The 17,830-nt window shown below is 44.2% G+C and overlaps 1 protein-coding gene across 5 annotated transcripts in view; it reads left to right on the top strand.

Moving 5' to 3' along the window:
• Positions 1 to 17,830, top strand: part of RHBDD1 (rhomboid domain containing 1) — a 411,942-nt gene that overhangs the window by 185,900 nt on the left and 208,212 nt on the right. For all 5 annotated transcript variants that reach the window (XM_085634376.1, XM_085634377.1, XM_085634379.1 and 2 more), the window contains one exon: positions 14,584 to 14,672. In XM_085634376.1, coding sequence (XP_085490502.1) covers positions 14,584 to 14,672 — 89 coding nt within the window. The remainder of the gene's footprint in view (positions 1 to 14,583; positions 14,673 to 17,830) is intronic.

Consider the following 17,830-nt stretch of genomic DNA (forward strand, 5'->3'; position numbering starts at 1 on the left):
ACTTGCAGCGCAAGGGTTATTCACTTGAGTCAGGAATAAAGGAACTCTTCCTACTCCTGGACACACGAGGATGCTAGCTGTCAAGCCTACTCCAGTAGAGACTGCCAAAGTATGTTTTGTGTTTCCTGTTTATTCAGGTTTATACAGAGTGACCATGGAACCAACAGTGAACGGAACAATAAGTGCAATCGGAGCATACAGAATGGTAGCGTTAATAGGGGCACTAATCCCTGTACTCTCTCCCATCAGATTAGCATTTACATTCACTGGTGCAGTACCTGGTCCAGGGTTTCCATTGGCACCTGCACCACTCATTCCTTCCAATTGGGCCTCATATGGAGGTGGATGAGCTGACAACAACACATCGAAAAGATTATTTGTAGATTCTCTATCACTGGCTTCATCCTCACTCTCCACATTTTCTATCTTTCTCCCTTTTTCTTCTTCTCTTCCTTTCTTTTCTCTGCTTATTTGCTTCTCAATGCCAGGTACAGTCTATCTCTGTCTATCTTCTTTTGTTCTGCATCCCACCTAGCATCCGCATAAATACACACTGCCTTTTGGGACTTTCCCTGATCCCTTTCCTTTTGCCTAACACAAGCTGCTTTCTCCCAAGTATTAAGTGCTTCACACTGTGCAGGTCTAGGAGGCGGCTTCCTTCCATACAGAACTGTTCTCAAATTCTCAAATATTCTCAAATTAAATGTGCCATAGTGTGGAAACATCAATGGACCTTCCTTCTCTGTGATCTTATGCCATTGATTCAGCCAAATACATGTGTGAAGTCCCACATTTATGGTCATATAATGACCTGGCATATCTCCAGGTGGTGCCTCTTCTCCTTCTCGAGCAGATATGTTCACATCTCCCCTAATCAGATCTCGTTTAGCCTTAAAAAAAATTATTTTCCAGTAATAAGGTCAACATTCACAGTTAGAATTTTGTTGAAACAAGGAAATAATTCTTTACCCACAATACTTGTTCGGTGCCAACAACCAATAACAGCGCAGCACTCTATGATATAGTCAACCAATAACAGTGCATTCAATGCCAACTAACGCATCTCAGCGCCGCTCACTGTAACTTAGTTCTCACTCCTCGCAGGAGTTTCCCTCCATTTGCAATTTTCACAAATGCACTCTTCTCTCAACACTAAGCATGCAACACAAACGAAAAGCAATCTCAACATTTAACTTTGTCTGCTCCATTAAAGAAATCAAAGTATTCAGTCACACATGAAATGGTTCGGAGTGACACTTTCTGACCTAATCAATTACATTCAAGTGCAACCTCGATCAGCCGGAATCACCCGGATTTAGGCAGCGTCTCCATGTGCACTGGAATCCCCTATACCAACCACACCTTACTCTCATACAAAGATAAATGTCTCTATCTCACTTGTGCCATCGACTTAGCAGACAATTACAACACATGCTTTCTACACTGATAACTTATTACTACAATCATCATCATCCTGAGATCTTAGGCTACATCGAGACCGATAACAACTTCCACTTCTTTGCCGTAAGCACCACACTCACAAAACAACTTAAATATTACTGAATCACATCACGCAATCTCCGCAAAACACCTCAGGCTAAACATAAGCAATTCCAATGCGCAACCCTATTAATACTCTCTCCTCTGCTGTTACAAGTGTCCCCCGAACTGCTGGAACTCCACTGATCCTCTGACACAAGACATGGGCTTTAGGGACTCAGATTGGGTATAGGCAAGTCCAGAATTGGATACCCTAACTCCCTCTGCTTCAGTAACCAGCCATCCTCTGCCACCATCTGCTGGTGTGATGGAAAGTGGTTACCATTTTTATCTGATGAATCCTTTTGGTTGACTAAGAGGCAAAAGGGAGTCAACATTCAATAAAACAGTTTAAAGTTTGTGTAGCCCATTTGGCCACACAATAAGGACCAGGTATTGGTGGCTAAAGTTAAGTGGGTTTATTACAAATTAGTAATCAATTTAATCTGTATGCAAATCAAAACCATACTTTAGCGATACAGAATAACAAAAGGCAAGCAGAAACGTCGAAATAGGTTCAGGCTCAATAACATAAGACATGCAATGAATACAGTCACAGCAATACAGATACTGAGAAATAGAAATTGGTGTTCCTTAAAGAAACTCTGAACCTCCTTTCTAAACATGAATAGATTCTAAAGTCATTTAACTCAAGTCTTGAATCTAAACTACGAAATGGTCATTCGAAAAGGACAACTGGGAATTTAGGAATGCAGGAAGGTGTCAGCATAGTGAACACTCCAGTAGAAGTCTTCTAAATTGGGAATAGGTGTCTAGCGTATAGCTACAAATATGCAAGAATAAGAGGAAGCTGAGAGATCTGTACTTCTCAAAGGGGATCTGCTCTTGTTTCTAACAGTGTGAACACTAATTAAAACCAAAAAGTTCCGCACATCTCTTTCCACCCTTCCAGGGACCACTGGTTTTAAACTCCACATTGTGTGATGGCTACATCACCAGACTTTCCCATCCCACGGAACTTGGATAGGCATGTTAACCTTAAGTGTCCCTCAGTTCCTGATATGTGATTAATAGGAGGCTTCTTCAGCTCTTTAGCTCTTCTCATCTCTGCCAAGATTTTCTCTCTCAAGCCTCACTATCACTAATGCAACAATACTTCTTTCTCTAGTTATGAAAACTTGAGATCACACCTGCAGAGGAGAGAACACGTACCGCAATCAAAATGCATTTCAAAATTAAGGCCTGGTCAGTTTAACATAAGTCAAGCTTCGAGGTGCACTTTCATTTATATGTGCATGTATAACTTCAGAATAAATACAACAAGAATAAATGCAAAACGTGAATAAATGAGTTAATGGCTACATGTGCAATGTACTTCCAAATAAATGCAATATAACTTGGAAAATAAGTGTAAATGTAACTGAGAACTATAAATCCCAATGTATAGGCTAGACATTAATATACACACATATATGTATCTCTAGCTTCTACAGTGAATGCACGTTAGTAATACATCTAAATGCTTTACTTCACATTAATAAAGTTAAGGCACAAAGAGTATATGGTGCTAAGTGCACATTATACTGTGCTATTGTGGCGTGTAAGGTTGGAGCTTAAATTGCGCTATTCCATGAGTTACATACTATGCAATAGACCGCTCCAAAAGAAAATCATTCCAGAAATATCATAGATCTAAGCAGAGAAATTAGTCTATTTCTTCTCATCCTTGTGATCTCTATCAACATCCCTTGCGCCTTGCCACGAGGGGTAAAGTAGAAGTGTGGATAAGCAATGTTCCCTGCTGTGACAATGTGGCACAGGATAGTCTCCCTTTCTCAAACAAAATGTAGTACTAGCCCTGTGGTTTCCTTGGTTGTACTTTTGTCTCACTATTTGATGAGACGCTCAGTCACTTTAGGTCTGGTGTTAGCTAAGGCCTTTTATTTTATTTATTTATATGTGTGTGTGTGTGTGTGCTTGTGTGTGTGTGTGTGTGTGTGGCATTATGTGTTTAATGTTCGATGTGTGCCTATTTTTGATGTGCTTGTATTAGTAGGTTTGTATTACTTGATCATGCAGTTTGACATATAATTGTAACATTTAAAACATTTGTTAGATAAACTTACCTTCAATATGTCTGCTGTTTTTCTTTTCAAATGAAAATGCTGACAAATGCATTTGTCTCGTTGAAATAGTCTTTTACAGAAAATGAAAGATTGTGCAATGCACTCTAAACATTATATTTGACGAACTAAATCACATACACATACACCAAGAAGGAAGTTTTAGTTCTTATTTCCTTGTGTATTTACAGGGGACATAAGGCCAGATGTACGACCAGTGTAAATTGCGACTCGCAATTTGCGCTCCTTTGCGAGTCGCAAATTGCGAGTCACAATTTACAATGTACAGCAGTGTCAGAGACACTGATTGCGATTCCCAATGGGGTTGCAAAATGTGACGCTCATGAATATTAATGAGGCACGCGCAATTTGCAACCCCATTGGGAATGGATGGCCATCCCAGGGATGGTGGCCTGCTGGACTCAGCTGACCTCCATGTCTGGGACTGCTTTTAAATAAAGCAGTTTTGTTTTTTAATGCAGCCCATTTTCCTTAGAGGAAAACAAGATGCATTTTTTTTTAAAAAATGAAACGTTTTCGTTTAATTTTTTAAGGGCACGGACCACTGCCTGCCCCTAAAAAATATTTCCCCCTGCATTTGCAAAGGGGAAGGGGTCCCCTGGGGGCCCCTTCCCATTTGTGACTGCATTGCCACCCTCTTGAAGAGGGCAGTAAAGTGTGATTGTTTTTCAACCGCAATTGCGATCGCAAACCATTCACACACAGGGCTGCGAGATGCAATTAGGAAGGGATGTCCTTGGAACGCCCCTTCCTAATTGCAAGTCGCTAAACACTATTTTGCGAGTCCCAATTTTTTGCGACTCGCAAAATAGTGTTTGTACATGGCCCACAGTGATTTTGCATTTGCAAACTGGTCGCAAACCCGTTTGCGCAGGCAAAATCACGTCGTACATCTGGCTCATACTCTTTTAAAATAGTGAAAATACGAACATGCATTTTAAATATTTCTTTTTCGACTAGTCTTCAAACTATCTTTTAAAGGGATGTCTTGAGTGCCTGATTTCTAATATGTTTGCTGTGAAGAATGTAATTACCCGCTGTTAGGCCTGGCATCTTTTGGCGTGGTTTTCCCTGTTTTTTTGCCTCTGACCTCCTGTGTTTGACTGTGTGCTGCATTTAGTTTTTGCTGGTGTTAGGACTCTGGGCACTTTACTATTGCTGTCCAGTGCTAACGTGCAAGTGCTCTGTGTCTAAAAGGTAATGCTAATTTGTTTCTGCATTATTGGCATAGGTGATTTGCGAGTAAGTCCCTAGTACAGTGCATTGTGTGTGCCCAGGGCCTGTAAATCAAATGCTAGTATTGGGCCTGCAGCACTGAATGTGCCACCCACATGAGTAGCCCTGCAAACATGTCTCAGGCCAGAGTCTGCATGTGCAGTTTCAAACTGCTGTTTCAACCTGGCAAGTGCACCCCCTTGTCGGCCCAAACCTCGCCTTTTATTATATATAAGGCACCCCTAAAGTAGGCCTAAATTAGCTCAATGGGCAGTGTGCAGTGTATTCAAAAGCTAGGACATTTACTGTTGTGTTTTACACGCGCTGGTAGTGAAATACTGCTGATTGTGTTTTTCACTACAGCAAGGCCTATGTCTTCCATAGTTTCTTTTTTTAAAGAGTTTTATATAGCGCAAACTAGAGCTGAAGATATCAGGTATCAGAGCGCTTTACATGAGCACCAGTATCGTTACAGATGGACACATTCATTTTTTTGGTAGGCACGGGGCGATTAAGTGATTTGCCCAGAATCACAGGATGTTGAGCGTCGCTTCCAAGACTCTATCCCAGTTCCCCAGCTTCGAGGTCGACTGCTCTAGCCGTAAGGCTACATCATCTCCCCAATAGGTTAGCATTGGAGCTGCCTTGGAACATCTTTCAAGTGTATCTGCCAACTGGGAGCTGATAGAAAATTAGAGTTTGGATTCTCTGGACTCACAATATAAAAATACATCTTTTAGTGAACTTGGTTTTTAAATTGCAGGTCTGAAAATACCACTATTAGAAAGTCTCAGTTTGTAGAGCCATCAGCAGTACCTGCTGAGATGGTATTTGAGCAAGGGAGGTTTGAAACCTATACGGTGCCTCAGCTAAAAAAAGTTCTGCAAGGTGCTTAAATGTCCTTTTAAAGGCCTCACTAGAAAGGAGAACCTGCAAAAGGTGCTGAGGGAGGCTGCTGAACACACAGAGGATAATGATATTTTGGATATGGGGCAACAGAGCCTACATGGTGCTTTTGTGATTCGGGATCTGCCTGGGGGGAAGCATCCTCCAGGGCAAGAAGCAGTGTGTCCTCTAAAGGTCTATCCCCAAAGGAGCTGGGAGACATGCGGGAAGCTAGAAAGCACAAGCTTGTCATCTGCAGTCCTGTACCTCGGGATTGGAGCGATGCACAAGTGGGTCCACCTCTTGATCGTCTCAATTCTGTAGGCTGTAAAGGCTTGTTAGGATCAAGCGAGGGAAGGATAGGAAGAGTACTGCAAGGAGGGAGATCTGAAAACCACGAGAACATGCAATTACTTTCTTTGTACTGTACTATGACTGATGGCTCAATGTCATATCGTATACATCCTATCATGTACCTGTAAAAAAAAAAATAACAGGAACCACTTTTCCCATAGTCAATGGAAAAAGTTGAGAACATCCTTTGTTCTACTGTCAGTAGAAATGCTTAGCATCAGTATATCTAAATGGAAAAACAGGATATCAATCACAAGTGGCTACACAATGCCAACCAACATTTCTAGTATCCTTCGTTACATACCCATGAATTTGCCTGAACTTTCATCACAGGGAATGGAACCTCAATCCTTCGATGATCCCTGTTAGTAGCTAGGCATGAAACACATAGAACACATATGTAACAAAGTTTTAATGATTGAAACATAATTAGGTTTAGAATATGTTATACTCCACAACAGAATCCACTCGACAGAGGAACCTCAAGGTACAAGGGCAATTCCAGGTAACCCATAAACTGTGATAAATCCGTTTTCTTGTTTCAGGATATCACAAAGTTAGGCAGTTGACACACTACCATTGATCAGGAGATATGTTCCCAAGAAGTTCTAGCCACTTCAGAAACAAGAATACCAAGATATGTTTTGAACCTTTCCTTTTCAATTTAGTACTGAACTCCAAGGCAGAAACCAATGAAACTGAAAATGGCAATTATGTTCGGTGGGTTCCTTCACCCGTTCAAACTGCAATCCAATTGTACATATATGGAATTCTGTTTGGCGGGTTCCTGCACCCATACGAACCGCAATCCCAATGTACAATAATATACTGTAGATCCTAAAATAGGTGGTGCCGAGGCACCCTTACCGAAATCCCAGGGAGACGCTTGCAGTCAACCGTCTTCTTCATTCGACAAAGAATAATCGGCACCATCCGGCCGCACCGGCGTCCAATAAGTTCCTGCCCAAGCCGGAAGCACTTCACATGTGAACCCGGAAAGTACCGCTGGCATGCCGGGAATCGTAGTGTATTGTCTGTTGTCACTTCGGTATGAGTCTGACAACATACCACCACTTGCGATCATAACAAATCCAGAGCTGGAAAAGCTCAAAATGGAGCATTAAAGGGAGCTCCAGTTGCAACTAACTAAACTCAGAAGAGAGGCAGAAAAGTATAACTTGGCCACAGAGAAGGATACGTTTGACATGGAGAAGAGAAAACTGATTTTAGCTTAAGAGATGAGCTTGAAGGAGCTGGATTTGAAAGCTAAGTCCAGCACAGATGGTGGCAGCAATTCTTTGCTGTACTCAGAAGCAAAGGTACAAATACCCAAGGATTTGGTGAAGGATTATATGGTGGGAGATAATATTGATCAGTGGTTTTAGGGCTATGAAGTAGCACATGGTCCATGAGAGAGATGGGGGGGGGGGCAGGCCTGTGGAAGCTCCTCACAGGTGGAGGGAGGGACACTTTGTTGGTACTTACACCAGAAGGTCAAATGAGGTACCCGCCATGAAGGATGCCCTAGTTACAAGGTATGGTCTTACACCAGAGAGTTACAGGGTGAAGTTTAGGGAGAGTACTAAACTTGGTTCTGAAACCTGGGTTGAGTATGTTGATTCTTACTGCAAAGCGCTGAATGGTTCGGTGAAGAGCAGTGAGGTAACAGACTATCAGGGGCTGTACAATTTGATTGCATGGGAACACTTGTCTAGTCGTTGTTCAGAGCTGTGCCAGCAGTTGATTGACAGTAAGCCGACTGACCCCAGAAAGCTTGCTCAGGAGGCAGACCGCTGGCTCAGCCCCAGGGTCCAAAAGAAGCTGTATGTGTGAGACTCAGTCAATGGTGGGCAGGGTCCCCAACAAAAGAAGAGGGGGTAGCAAAGATACTAGCAAGGAGTTCTCTAAAGGGACCCAAAATTGTTCCCAGGGTAAGGATTCCCAACCCCCTGTTGAGAGGAAGAAGAGTTGGTTTCTGTCAAGAAAGCGTAGAGGGAAGAGACCACTGAAGTGTTTGACTGTAGCTAGGAAGGACGCTTTAAGGGCAGTCCCAAGTGCCCCAAGCGAGCACAGCTACCCCTGGTGGCCAGTGTCAGGGGATCGTAATTGTAGCACATGGGGAGGAGTTGGTCCCAATTAGTGGTGGGTAGCTAGCTGAGATGACCCTAGTCTCCCTGGGTGAGGGTGAGGTGGTCCAGAGAAATCTCATGCCTGATTATACTAAGAAGTACAGGTGTGAGTGACCATCAATGAGAGGCGGGTGAAGGCTCTCAGAGACACAGGAGCCAGAATGACAACTGTCCGCTGTCATCTGCTGTCTGAAGAACAGGTAGTCCCTAATGTGGTCCACCAAGTTGTTGCTGTAGACAACAGTGAGCGTCAAAGTTTAGTAGCTCAGGTTCTCTTTGAGTGGCGGGTCTCAGGTTTCTTGAGGGTGGCTGTGAGTCCATCCATGGCTGTTGATATGCTAGCTGGGCAACAACCTGGAGCATACCGCCTGGAAGAAGGTGGCACTCACGTCACACTTGGAAATGTTGGGATTGGCAGAGTGGAAGTTCCTGACCACATGGTCCATGGCAGCCAGAGAGGGTGATCAGAAGGACCTGGGGCCTGAAACAGTGGCCCAGGTGCCTGCCAGGAAGAGAAGGGAAAAGGGGTGCAGGAAACGTCCTCCTGAAATTCCCACGGTACGGGAGGAGGCTGGACCTAAGGGTGACACCACAAAACCTACAGGGAAGATGTGGCTCAACTGGGGTACCTGCCTGAGCTAACCCATTGGCAGCAGGAAGGAGGCCCCAACAGGTAGAATTCTGCACAGCTCAGAAAGAGTGCCCCACTCTTGTGGGTCTTCGGAAACAGGCCGAGGACCAGGCAGCTTGTAACGCCTCAGGATCTCACCTGGTCTATTGGGACAATGATGTCCTGTATAGCGGGCCTAAAGTTTTTGAGCCCGGGACATCCTGTGTGCTGGTCGGACCCCAGCCCTTCTGAACCTTCATTCTGGGTTTGGCTCATGACGTGCCTCTGGCAGGTCATTTAGGGCAGGACAAGACCTTTGACAGGTTTGTTACCCAATTTTATTAGACTCAAATGAGGAAGACATCAGATGCGTTCTATAGGTCCTGTCAAACCTGGCAGATGAGTTGCAAATCTGAGAAGAGGTGCAAGGCTGCTCTCCAACCATTTCCTGTGAAGAGCACACCTTTTGAGCAGGTGGGCATTGACATTGTGGGGCCTCTTGATCCCAAGACAGCCTTGGGCAACATGTTCATCCTGGTCTTCGTGGACCATGCCACCCGGTATCCAGAAGCTGTCCCTCTGAGGATGGTGACTCCGGCCACAGGGGCCAGGGCACTTATGGCGATATCATAGAGAGACCTTTTGATAGAACCCTTTATTTTAAATTTAGGTCCGGGACTCTTCCACTCCATGCTTTCACATCTGGCTGGAATTTCCCTGCACAGACAACAGAATTCTATCCCTTCTGTATATCTAGAACTGAGACTGTAGCACATTTCCTATTCGAATGTCAAGTGTACGCACTCCCAAGAAGCAGATGGCTCAAACACTTGTGCCGCTCATTAGGTACTAGACAGCATGCTGAGGCATTACGCATTTTAAGGTCTGATTGTCGGCCATTATACGCCTGTGCCCTCTCTAAATTTTTATCTTGGGCATGGCGTATTAGAACTAATAGGCTTAAAATAACTGTTTAATACGTTCTTATAACTTATTTATGATATTCTTCATTATTTAATGTAAAAAAAAATGATGATTTTTAAGCTGAGATGAATAGTTTTTTATTGTAATGCTTTTATGATATTCTTTTATCGAAATAAAGCCTTGATGATGATGATGATGACTTATGGCGATCTTTACCCATGTGGCTTTTCCCTAGGAGGTGGTATATGACTGAGGTGCCAACTTCATGTTTTTGTACATGAAGACCATTTACCACTATGAGAGCATTGGGTTGGTTGAAAGGTTCAACCATAACCTGAAGGGTATGACTATGGGTTTCTCTGAACCCATGAGGCGTAAGGGGGGTGTCCTCTTACCATGCCTTCTTTGCACCTGCAGGAAGGTACCCCAGAAGGGGGTTTGGCTTTAGCCCATTTTAACTTCTGTATGGGCACCTAGTGAGAGGACCTCTGTGTTTGTTAAAGGAGGGCTGGAGCAAACTCTAAGGAAGCCACCCCTGGATGTATTCAGTTACATGCTGGCCTTCCAGAACCAGACAGCATGCTTCTGAAAACTCATCCAGGAGAATCTGGAAGCTAGCCAGGAGGACATGAAATGTTGGTGTGACCAGAATACCACTCTGAGTGTCAGCCTGGCCAAAAAGCGTGGGTGATGGCCCCGGTGGAGTCCCGTGCTCTGCAAGACCGCTGGTCTGTGCCATTTGAGGTGAAGGAGTGCAAGAGTAATGTTACTTACCTGGTGGACATGCAGTCTCCTAGGAACCCTTTGAGAGCCCTAGAAGTGAACCGCCTCAAACCACATTTTGAGAAATATGAGTTGACCATGCTTTTGGTCATGGATGATGGGATGGAAGAGGAGAGTGAACTTCTCCCTGACCTCCTAGCCTCAAAAGATCAGGATGAGTCAGTAGAGGGTGTTATTCTCTCCCCTATCTGACCCTAGAACAGCAGAGAGACTGTCAACAGTTGCTGGGACAGTTTGCCTCTCTGTTCTCACTCAACCCTGAAGTTACCCAATGGTTCCCCCACGACATTAACTCAGGGGACAGTCTACCTGTTAAGCACAATTCTTATAGAGTGAGAAACAGCATCAAGGCAGAGGTCTCTAAGATTCTGGAGTTAGGGGTGATTGAGACCTCTAACAATCCATGGTCCAGCCCATTGGTTTTGGTCCTCAAGGCTGCCCCACCGGTTGTCACACCTGAACTGCAGTTCTGTGTTGACTACCGTGGGCTCAATGCCATCACTTAGGCTGACGTGCACCCCATCCTCCAAGCTGATTAGTTAATTGATTGGCTTGGAGCTGCCAAGCTCCTCAGCACATTTGATCTAACGTGTGGGTACTTGCTGATTGCCTTGACCCAGGGGGCACACGAGAGGTCACCATTCTCCTCGCCAGAAGGGCATTACCAGGTCTGTGTCATGCCTTTTGGACAGAAGAACGCCCCTGCCACATTCTAGAGGTTGGTCAACCAGGTTCTGGCTGGGTTGGAGATCTTCAGTGCTGCCTACCTTGATGACATTGCAGTCTTCAACTCCAGTTGGGAGGACCATTTGTACCACTTTCTGGAGGTGTTGATGACCTGCAGAGTGCAGGACTCAATATCAAGGCCAGTAAGTGCCAGATAGGGCAGGGGTCTGTGATGTACTTGGAACACCAGGTAGGGAGGTGCAAGGTGCAGCCCCTATACCATTCTGGCTTGGGCACCCCCCAAGACCCAGACTGAGGTGAGAGCCTTTTTAGGTTACACTGGGTATTACAGGAGATTTGTCAAGGGGTATGGCACCATTTCTGCCCCCTTGACAGAGCTGACTTCCAAAACGCAGCCCTGTCAGGTTATCTGCACCAAGGCGTGCCAGACCGTTTTTGATACTCTGTAAGAGGCCATGTGCATGGTGCCAGAGATCCTGTTTTCTCCAAGGAATTTTTGATGCAGAGTGATGCCTCAGAGCATGGTCTGGGAGCCATGCTTTCACAGCTAAACAAAGAGGGCGTGAATCAACCTTTAGCCTTCATTAGTAAGAGTTTACTTCCCAGGGGCAGAGGTAGAGCGCAATAGAAAGGGAAAGTTTTGCTGTGGTCTCCCTACTTGTTTAGGACTCACATCCAGGTTCAGACAGACCACAGGCCCCTCAGATGGTTGATGCAAATGAGGGGTGAGAATCCAAAACTGTTGAGGTGGTCCATCTCTATTCAGGGAATAAACTTTACAGTGGAACACAGCCCTGGAACAGAACACTGCAATGCTGGTGGCCTTTCCAGATTCTTCCACCTTAGTGATGTGAACTCCCAAGAGGTTGGATATTTCTCCTCACTTTCAGCTGGGAGGGATACGTGTTAGGCCTGGCATCTTTTTGCGTGGTTTCCCCTGTCTTTTTGCCTCTGACCTCCTGTGTTTGACTGTGTGCTGCATTTAGTTTTAGCTGGTGTTAGGAGTCTAGGCACTTTACCACTGCTTATCTGTGCTAAAGTGCAAGTACTCTATGTCTAAAAGGTAATGATAATTGTTTTCTCAATGATTGGCATATTTGTACTAGTAAGTCCTTAGTATAGTGCACTGTGTGTGCAAAGAGTCTGTACATCAAATGCTACAAGTGGGACTACAGCACTGATTGTACCACCCACATGAGTAGTCCTGCTAACATGTCCCAGGTCTGCCACTGCGGGGTCTGTGTGTGCACCTACTTGCCAGGCCCAAATCTTCCCTTTTATTACATATAAGGCACCCCCAAGGTAGGCCTAAAGTAGCCTCATGGGAAGGGTGCAGTGAATTAAAAAAGTAGGACATGTACTGTTGTGTTTTACATGTCCTGGTAGTGAAATGCTGCTAATTTCGTTTTTCACTACAGCAAGGCCTATCTCTCCCATAGGTTAGCAATGGAGCTGCCTTGTAGGATCTTACATGTGTTTCTGCCGGTTACGATAGGAAATCGTCTGCGGGTTCACATTCTCATCATTTTGTTGATCTAATTTTATTCTTGAAATCCCTCTTTTTGTGGGTGCTGAAACGATATTGGACTTTCTCACTTTTCATGCCTTGGGGCCAAACACTTTTCCTGATAACTGGTGCAGGAGACTTCACTTTTCGCTTGAGTGAACATCAAGACAAATTCTGCCTACAATCTGTGAGAATAGATGTACCCAAAATGACTCGAAGAATTATGGTGGCACGCATGGAAGAAAAAAAAGTGTGAATGTCTATAAACTGCTCTTTTCAGCTGCAACAGATCTTCAATAGATAAATGTAATTGTTGCTTAGATCCACTGTTGGCCTCAGAAAATTTTAAGCCACAGTTGTTAATGTTCCATTCGGCCTGTTTTATGGCCTAGTTCTCCGCCCTCCCTCCCCCTCCTCATCCTTACCTCAGTCTGTACAGAGCATCCACGTGGCGATGTGCAGTGACCATGTTAGCTGGGGGCGTGGCCCAGTGTCAGTGTGTTAGGTGGCAGCACTCATCATCTCCCCGAATCACCTGGCCATTTATAATTTTGATGTCACCATGCCTCCTTTGGTTTACTTGGACCACACAAACTCCTTCAGATAATCAGTCAGACTTTCTGCCATATAAATTTGATGTTGCCTCAAACAGAAGGTTTACAATATGTCCATAGCTCATTTTTTGTGTCAATCAGCTTAGAATGCTATTCAATTTAAGCGTCTCCTTCCTAATATGCTATTCAAGCTAGCGGGCCATGACATCTTTGGCTTTACAGCATCACATTCCTTTAGAGTTGATCATAAAAGCAGCCTCTTGGCACCATAGCGAATGCTTGTTTTAGTCAAATCATGCTGAAACATCTTTTACTGCGTATTTTCTCTTTTTGCTAAAGCTGGTAACTACCATGGGTTGTTATGAGTACATTAAGCTTTTTCATTCTGTGGAGTAAAGGTGGTTGAGTATCAGGATAAGATACAAAAACTCACATTTGTATTACTAATCCTCTTCCTCTAAATATCAGTATTCCTATGCCATCTCTGCGGCCTGTATAAGTATATTGTATAGTCATATAAAATTGTACCTGATCTAAAGGAAGCTTCTGGCCTAATGTGAGGCAAGGCCTTGCCAAGGATGTGTCTACCCATGCACCAGTGCATGTTTAGTATGCACTAGTAGCACTGGTGGAGAGTGGCTGTAGTACTAAGAATATAAGAATCAATAACACAGGTAAGATACATAAAAAGGAGTCTTTCTAAATAATTTTGAATGAGGACTTAATTGAATTGTTAAATTTTACGTCTGCATTTACTAGCACTGGTCCATTAAAATCAAAGTCGTCCTAAACCTATTAAAGGAAGCCTTATAAAAACTTTGTTATATGCCAAATTATTTTGGGGGTATTTTACCTGAGATGCATACTTTCCACCCATTTTATTACTTAGGTGTTTTTTCTGACATTCTCAAAAAACTAGAGCTGAACGTTTTCCAAGAACTATAACATACTCAAGTCAAACATAGTGTAAGCAGAGAATAGCTTGATTACACATAATAATAGTTATGTGTTTGTTATTATTGTTGTTATTATTAGTGGATGTAGTATAAGTATTATTGTTTATCTTAAAGCACTGCACACCACTCTCTAGTAGTCTCGTAGCACTTTGTGTCAGGTGCATAGATAAGGGGTATTGAATGAGAAACACTAACAGATAATCACTTAACAGTAGCTGAGCTCTCTATCCATGCATGTTGATTTTAAAATGGTAAAGATTTAGGGATGCATCATTAGAAATGTATATAATCCACAATTACTCAAACTCTCTCATACAGTTCTCTGTTCCTCCTAGGACCTCCTTTATTGGGCATCTGTCAGGCATTCTCGTTGGACTGCTTTATACTCAAGGACCTCTAAGGAAGATCATAGAGGCAGTTGGAGGTACCCAGCAAATATTATTACCATACCAGTCGCACATAATGTTGCATTTATGTTTGAAAGTCTAATATGATGATTCGTAACATGTCTGTGACGCTTTTGCTTTTCTTCTGCTACTTTTGCTTCTCTTCAGCACACTAGCCCTGTGAATTTCATGAAGTGTTTCTTATCATCTTTGATCACAGTGCACTCGCAGCACTTTTATGGATATATGATGCCCCTCATGATCTTGATTGTTTTACAGTTGACCCTTCATCGACTCTGCAGTGAGGCTGTGCTGGTTGCTGGTCTTCCTACTTCCCTAGCACTCCGCCATCTCCATTCAGTGGTTTCTGGTGCTGCTCATAACGTTTCAAAGCAAACACAAGGAGATGATGGAAGAAGTGCTAAAACTTTTCAGACACTCACCCCCAGGCACAGATCTGGGTTGAATCCATCATCGTACTTTATCTCACTTCGCCACCCCAATTCAGACATGGCCATATGCAAATTAGCCTGACCCTGTGCCTCATGGGAACAGTCCAGCCTGAACTGCAAAGGCATGTCATCCATGGACCAGAAACAAGCATCCTGGGACCGGTTTCGGGCTAACAGCCCTCATCAGCCAAGTTAGCTTGAATCCAGTGGCAAAGAGAGCAAGGGACCCACGTCTGGGCATACTCTACCAACTTACGGCGAACAAAGCAAACACAAGGAGATGATGTACGGAGCGCTGAAACTTTTCAGACTCTCAGCCCCAGTCACAGATCTGGGTTGAATCCATCATCCTTCTTTAGCTCACTTAGCCACCCCAGTTCAGAGACAGCTATATGCAAATCAGTCTTGACCCTGTGCCTCATGGGAACAGTTCATCCCAAACTACAAAGCCATGTCTTCCCTGGACCCGAAAAAAGCATCCTGGGACGGGTTTCGGGCTAACAACCCTCATCAGCCAGGCTAGCTTGAATCCAGTGGCAAAGTGAGCTAGGGACCCACGTCTGGGCACACCCTGCCAACTTAGGGCGAACAAAGCACCTTCTCACTGAGCTGGTGTTTAAAGATCTCCCAGCACTTCATTTTCTTTAGGCAACCTTCTACACCAGCAACTTCTTGTCTGTACATGCAACATTGATCCTCTTCTCAATCCTGGTCTCTAGTCACCAATAGTGTACTGCTTCCTTTACTGGCTTGCTCAGTTGATCGGGTTCTAGTGGGGTCCAAATCTTTATTAGACAATCACTTTTTATATCTCTTTCCTCATTCACCTGTCTCTTCTTTGCCTCAGTTTCAATATCAGTTTCTCCTACTGGCTGTTGATAAGATGATCGGTACATGCAAGAACACATGTACTCTATGTGGACATGGATATCAATTTATCCGGAATTTAATATTGATGAACAGGGCACAAGTTGGAGATAGCAACCGCCCACATCTAATAGAAGTCAGTCAACCCTGCCATTCGGTTGCATAACAGAGAATCAGAGTACACATGGCGCTCCTGAGGAAATCTAGTGACAGTCTTGCTTTCCTTGTTAGGAGACAATCACTAGGAGTTAGTGGGCCTGTGGCTAACAGGCTTCCAGATCAAAGGTTTTCACTGGTGGAGTCAGCAGAGGCGCCGCTGATGGAAATCCTGCCTTTTCCCCATCTCTAAATGAGGTGAGGGAACCACAAGATAGGGGGAGTGGCTGAATTTCAAATTTATGATGGTTCAATCACAAGTTGTAAATAACCCTCTTAGTGTTCATTATGGTAAAGAGTATAAATGATAAATGTGCTAACTTGTGACAAAGGAGATAGAAGTAACAAAGTATTGATGTCAGGGCCTCTGTCACTGGCAGCATGAACTGTTTTTCTATTCATTTGTTGTATTTAACATTTTGTCTTATCCATAACCAAGAGGGTGTCCCACTCTTGGCAGATTGATTTCGATGCCAAGCCTATAACATTTCAAAAAGGCACTTCTTCCTTCATTTCAGTGATATCACCATCTATCTCAAACAAGCATTGGCATAGCCAATAGGTATCGCTTTTGGGACCTTATAAGTATTTAGATATACAGTACAATATCCTTGGTGCAACAACATCAACAAATAAGGTCCCAAAGGCGAGACTTATTGGCTGTGCCAATGCTTGTTTTTATTATTATTATTGCTGTAGATGTGCTGGGTTCAGAGAGCTCGGTGGTATCTGATGACAAGTATCACATAATGCAGATGGCACGTTGCCCAGTTCAGATCCTCCGCAGCATCTGTGGGTTTATTAAATAAATCATCTGTTCCTAGTGTGTGATGATGAGTACACAGAGGCATCTCCAGAAAAGGGAGGCGGTTTCTACCCAGCACTGCTGCTGATGCATTCAGTGAAGTGCTGAATACTGATGGTAAATTCCTCCGGCCTCTTGCGCCGGTCACACAAACAATTGAGCTACCATGCCTCCTATCTTTGACATCCAAAGTCACTGGTGTAATAAAAAGAATCTCTAAACAAGAAGCACTGGAGACTGAGAGGGTGTGCGCGGGTGGATGTGTGAATAGTTGGGCCAACAGCTGTGTGTCTAGAAAGTAGTGGCGGCAGCTAGGGAATGGTGGCAGGGAGCGGGGGGTTGAGTGTTAAAAAAAAGGGGGAAAAAAGAAAAGACGACTTGCACTTGCCGCGTGTCGCCTGTGTCACTGTTGAGGAACTCGAAATTGGTACATTTCGAGTTATTGATTAAAAGGCCTTACTCCACCTTGGCAGGCTGCCACCGATAATGCAACAGCAGCCCGGCCTGCTTGACGCATGAAAGCAATGGCTCTACACCGTAACGAATGCCGTCCCACTAACTATTAAGCTGTCCAAAAAAGTACACCGCCCCTCCGAGCACACCCTTGCCACAAGCATGGGCTTGCACACGTCTGATCTGATATCTATAAAAGCGTGCTCCTTTGTGGCTCAAACATACCCAAGCCGGGCAGAGGCTGCCTTGGTTGTGGCTGTATGCTCTGGCCACGGATGAACAGATCCCGGAAGAGGACGACAATGCCCCTATGTTTGGGATGAGAATGGCCCTCTTTCTAGCTGCTGTTTGTGTACTTCTGCCCCTACGGTCACGGAGAGCTGAGTGTCCTTGCACCCCCGCCCCATCCCTTACTCGTTGAACACCGGACAGGAGAACGTGTTCATCCAAGTCTAAAAGCACA

Source organism: Triturus cristatus, chromosome 11, assembly GCF_964204655.1.
Source record: "Triturus cristatus chromosome 11, aTriCri1.1, whole genome shotgun sequence".
In the NCBI taxonomy this organism is placed as follows: Eukaryota; Metazoa; Chordata; class Amphibia; order Caudata; family Salamandridae; genus Triturus; species Triturus cristatus.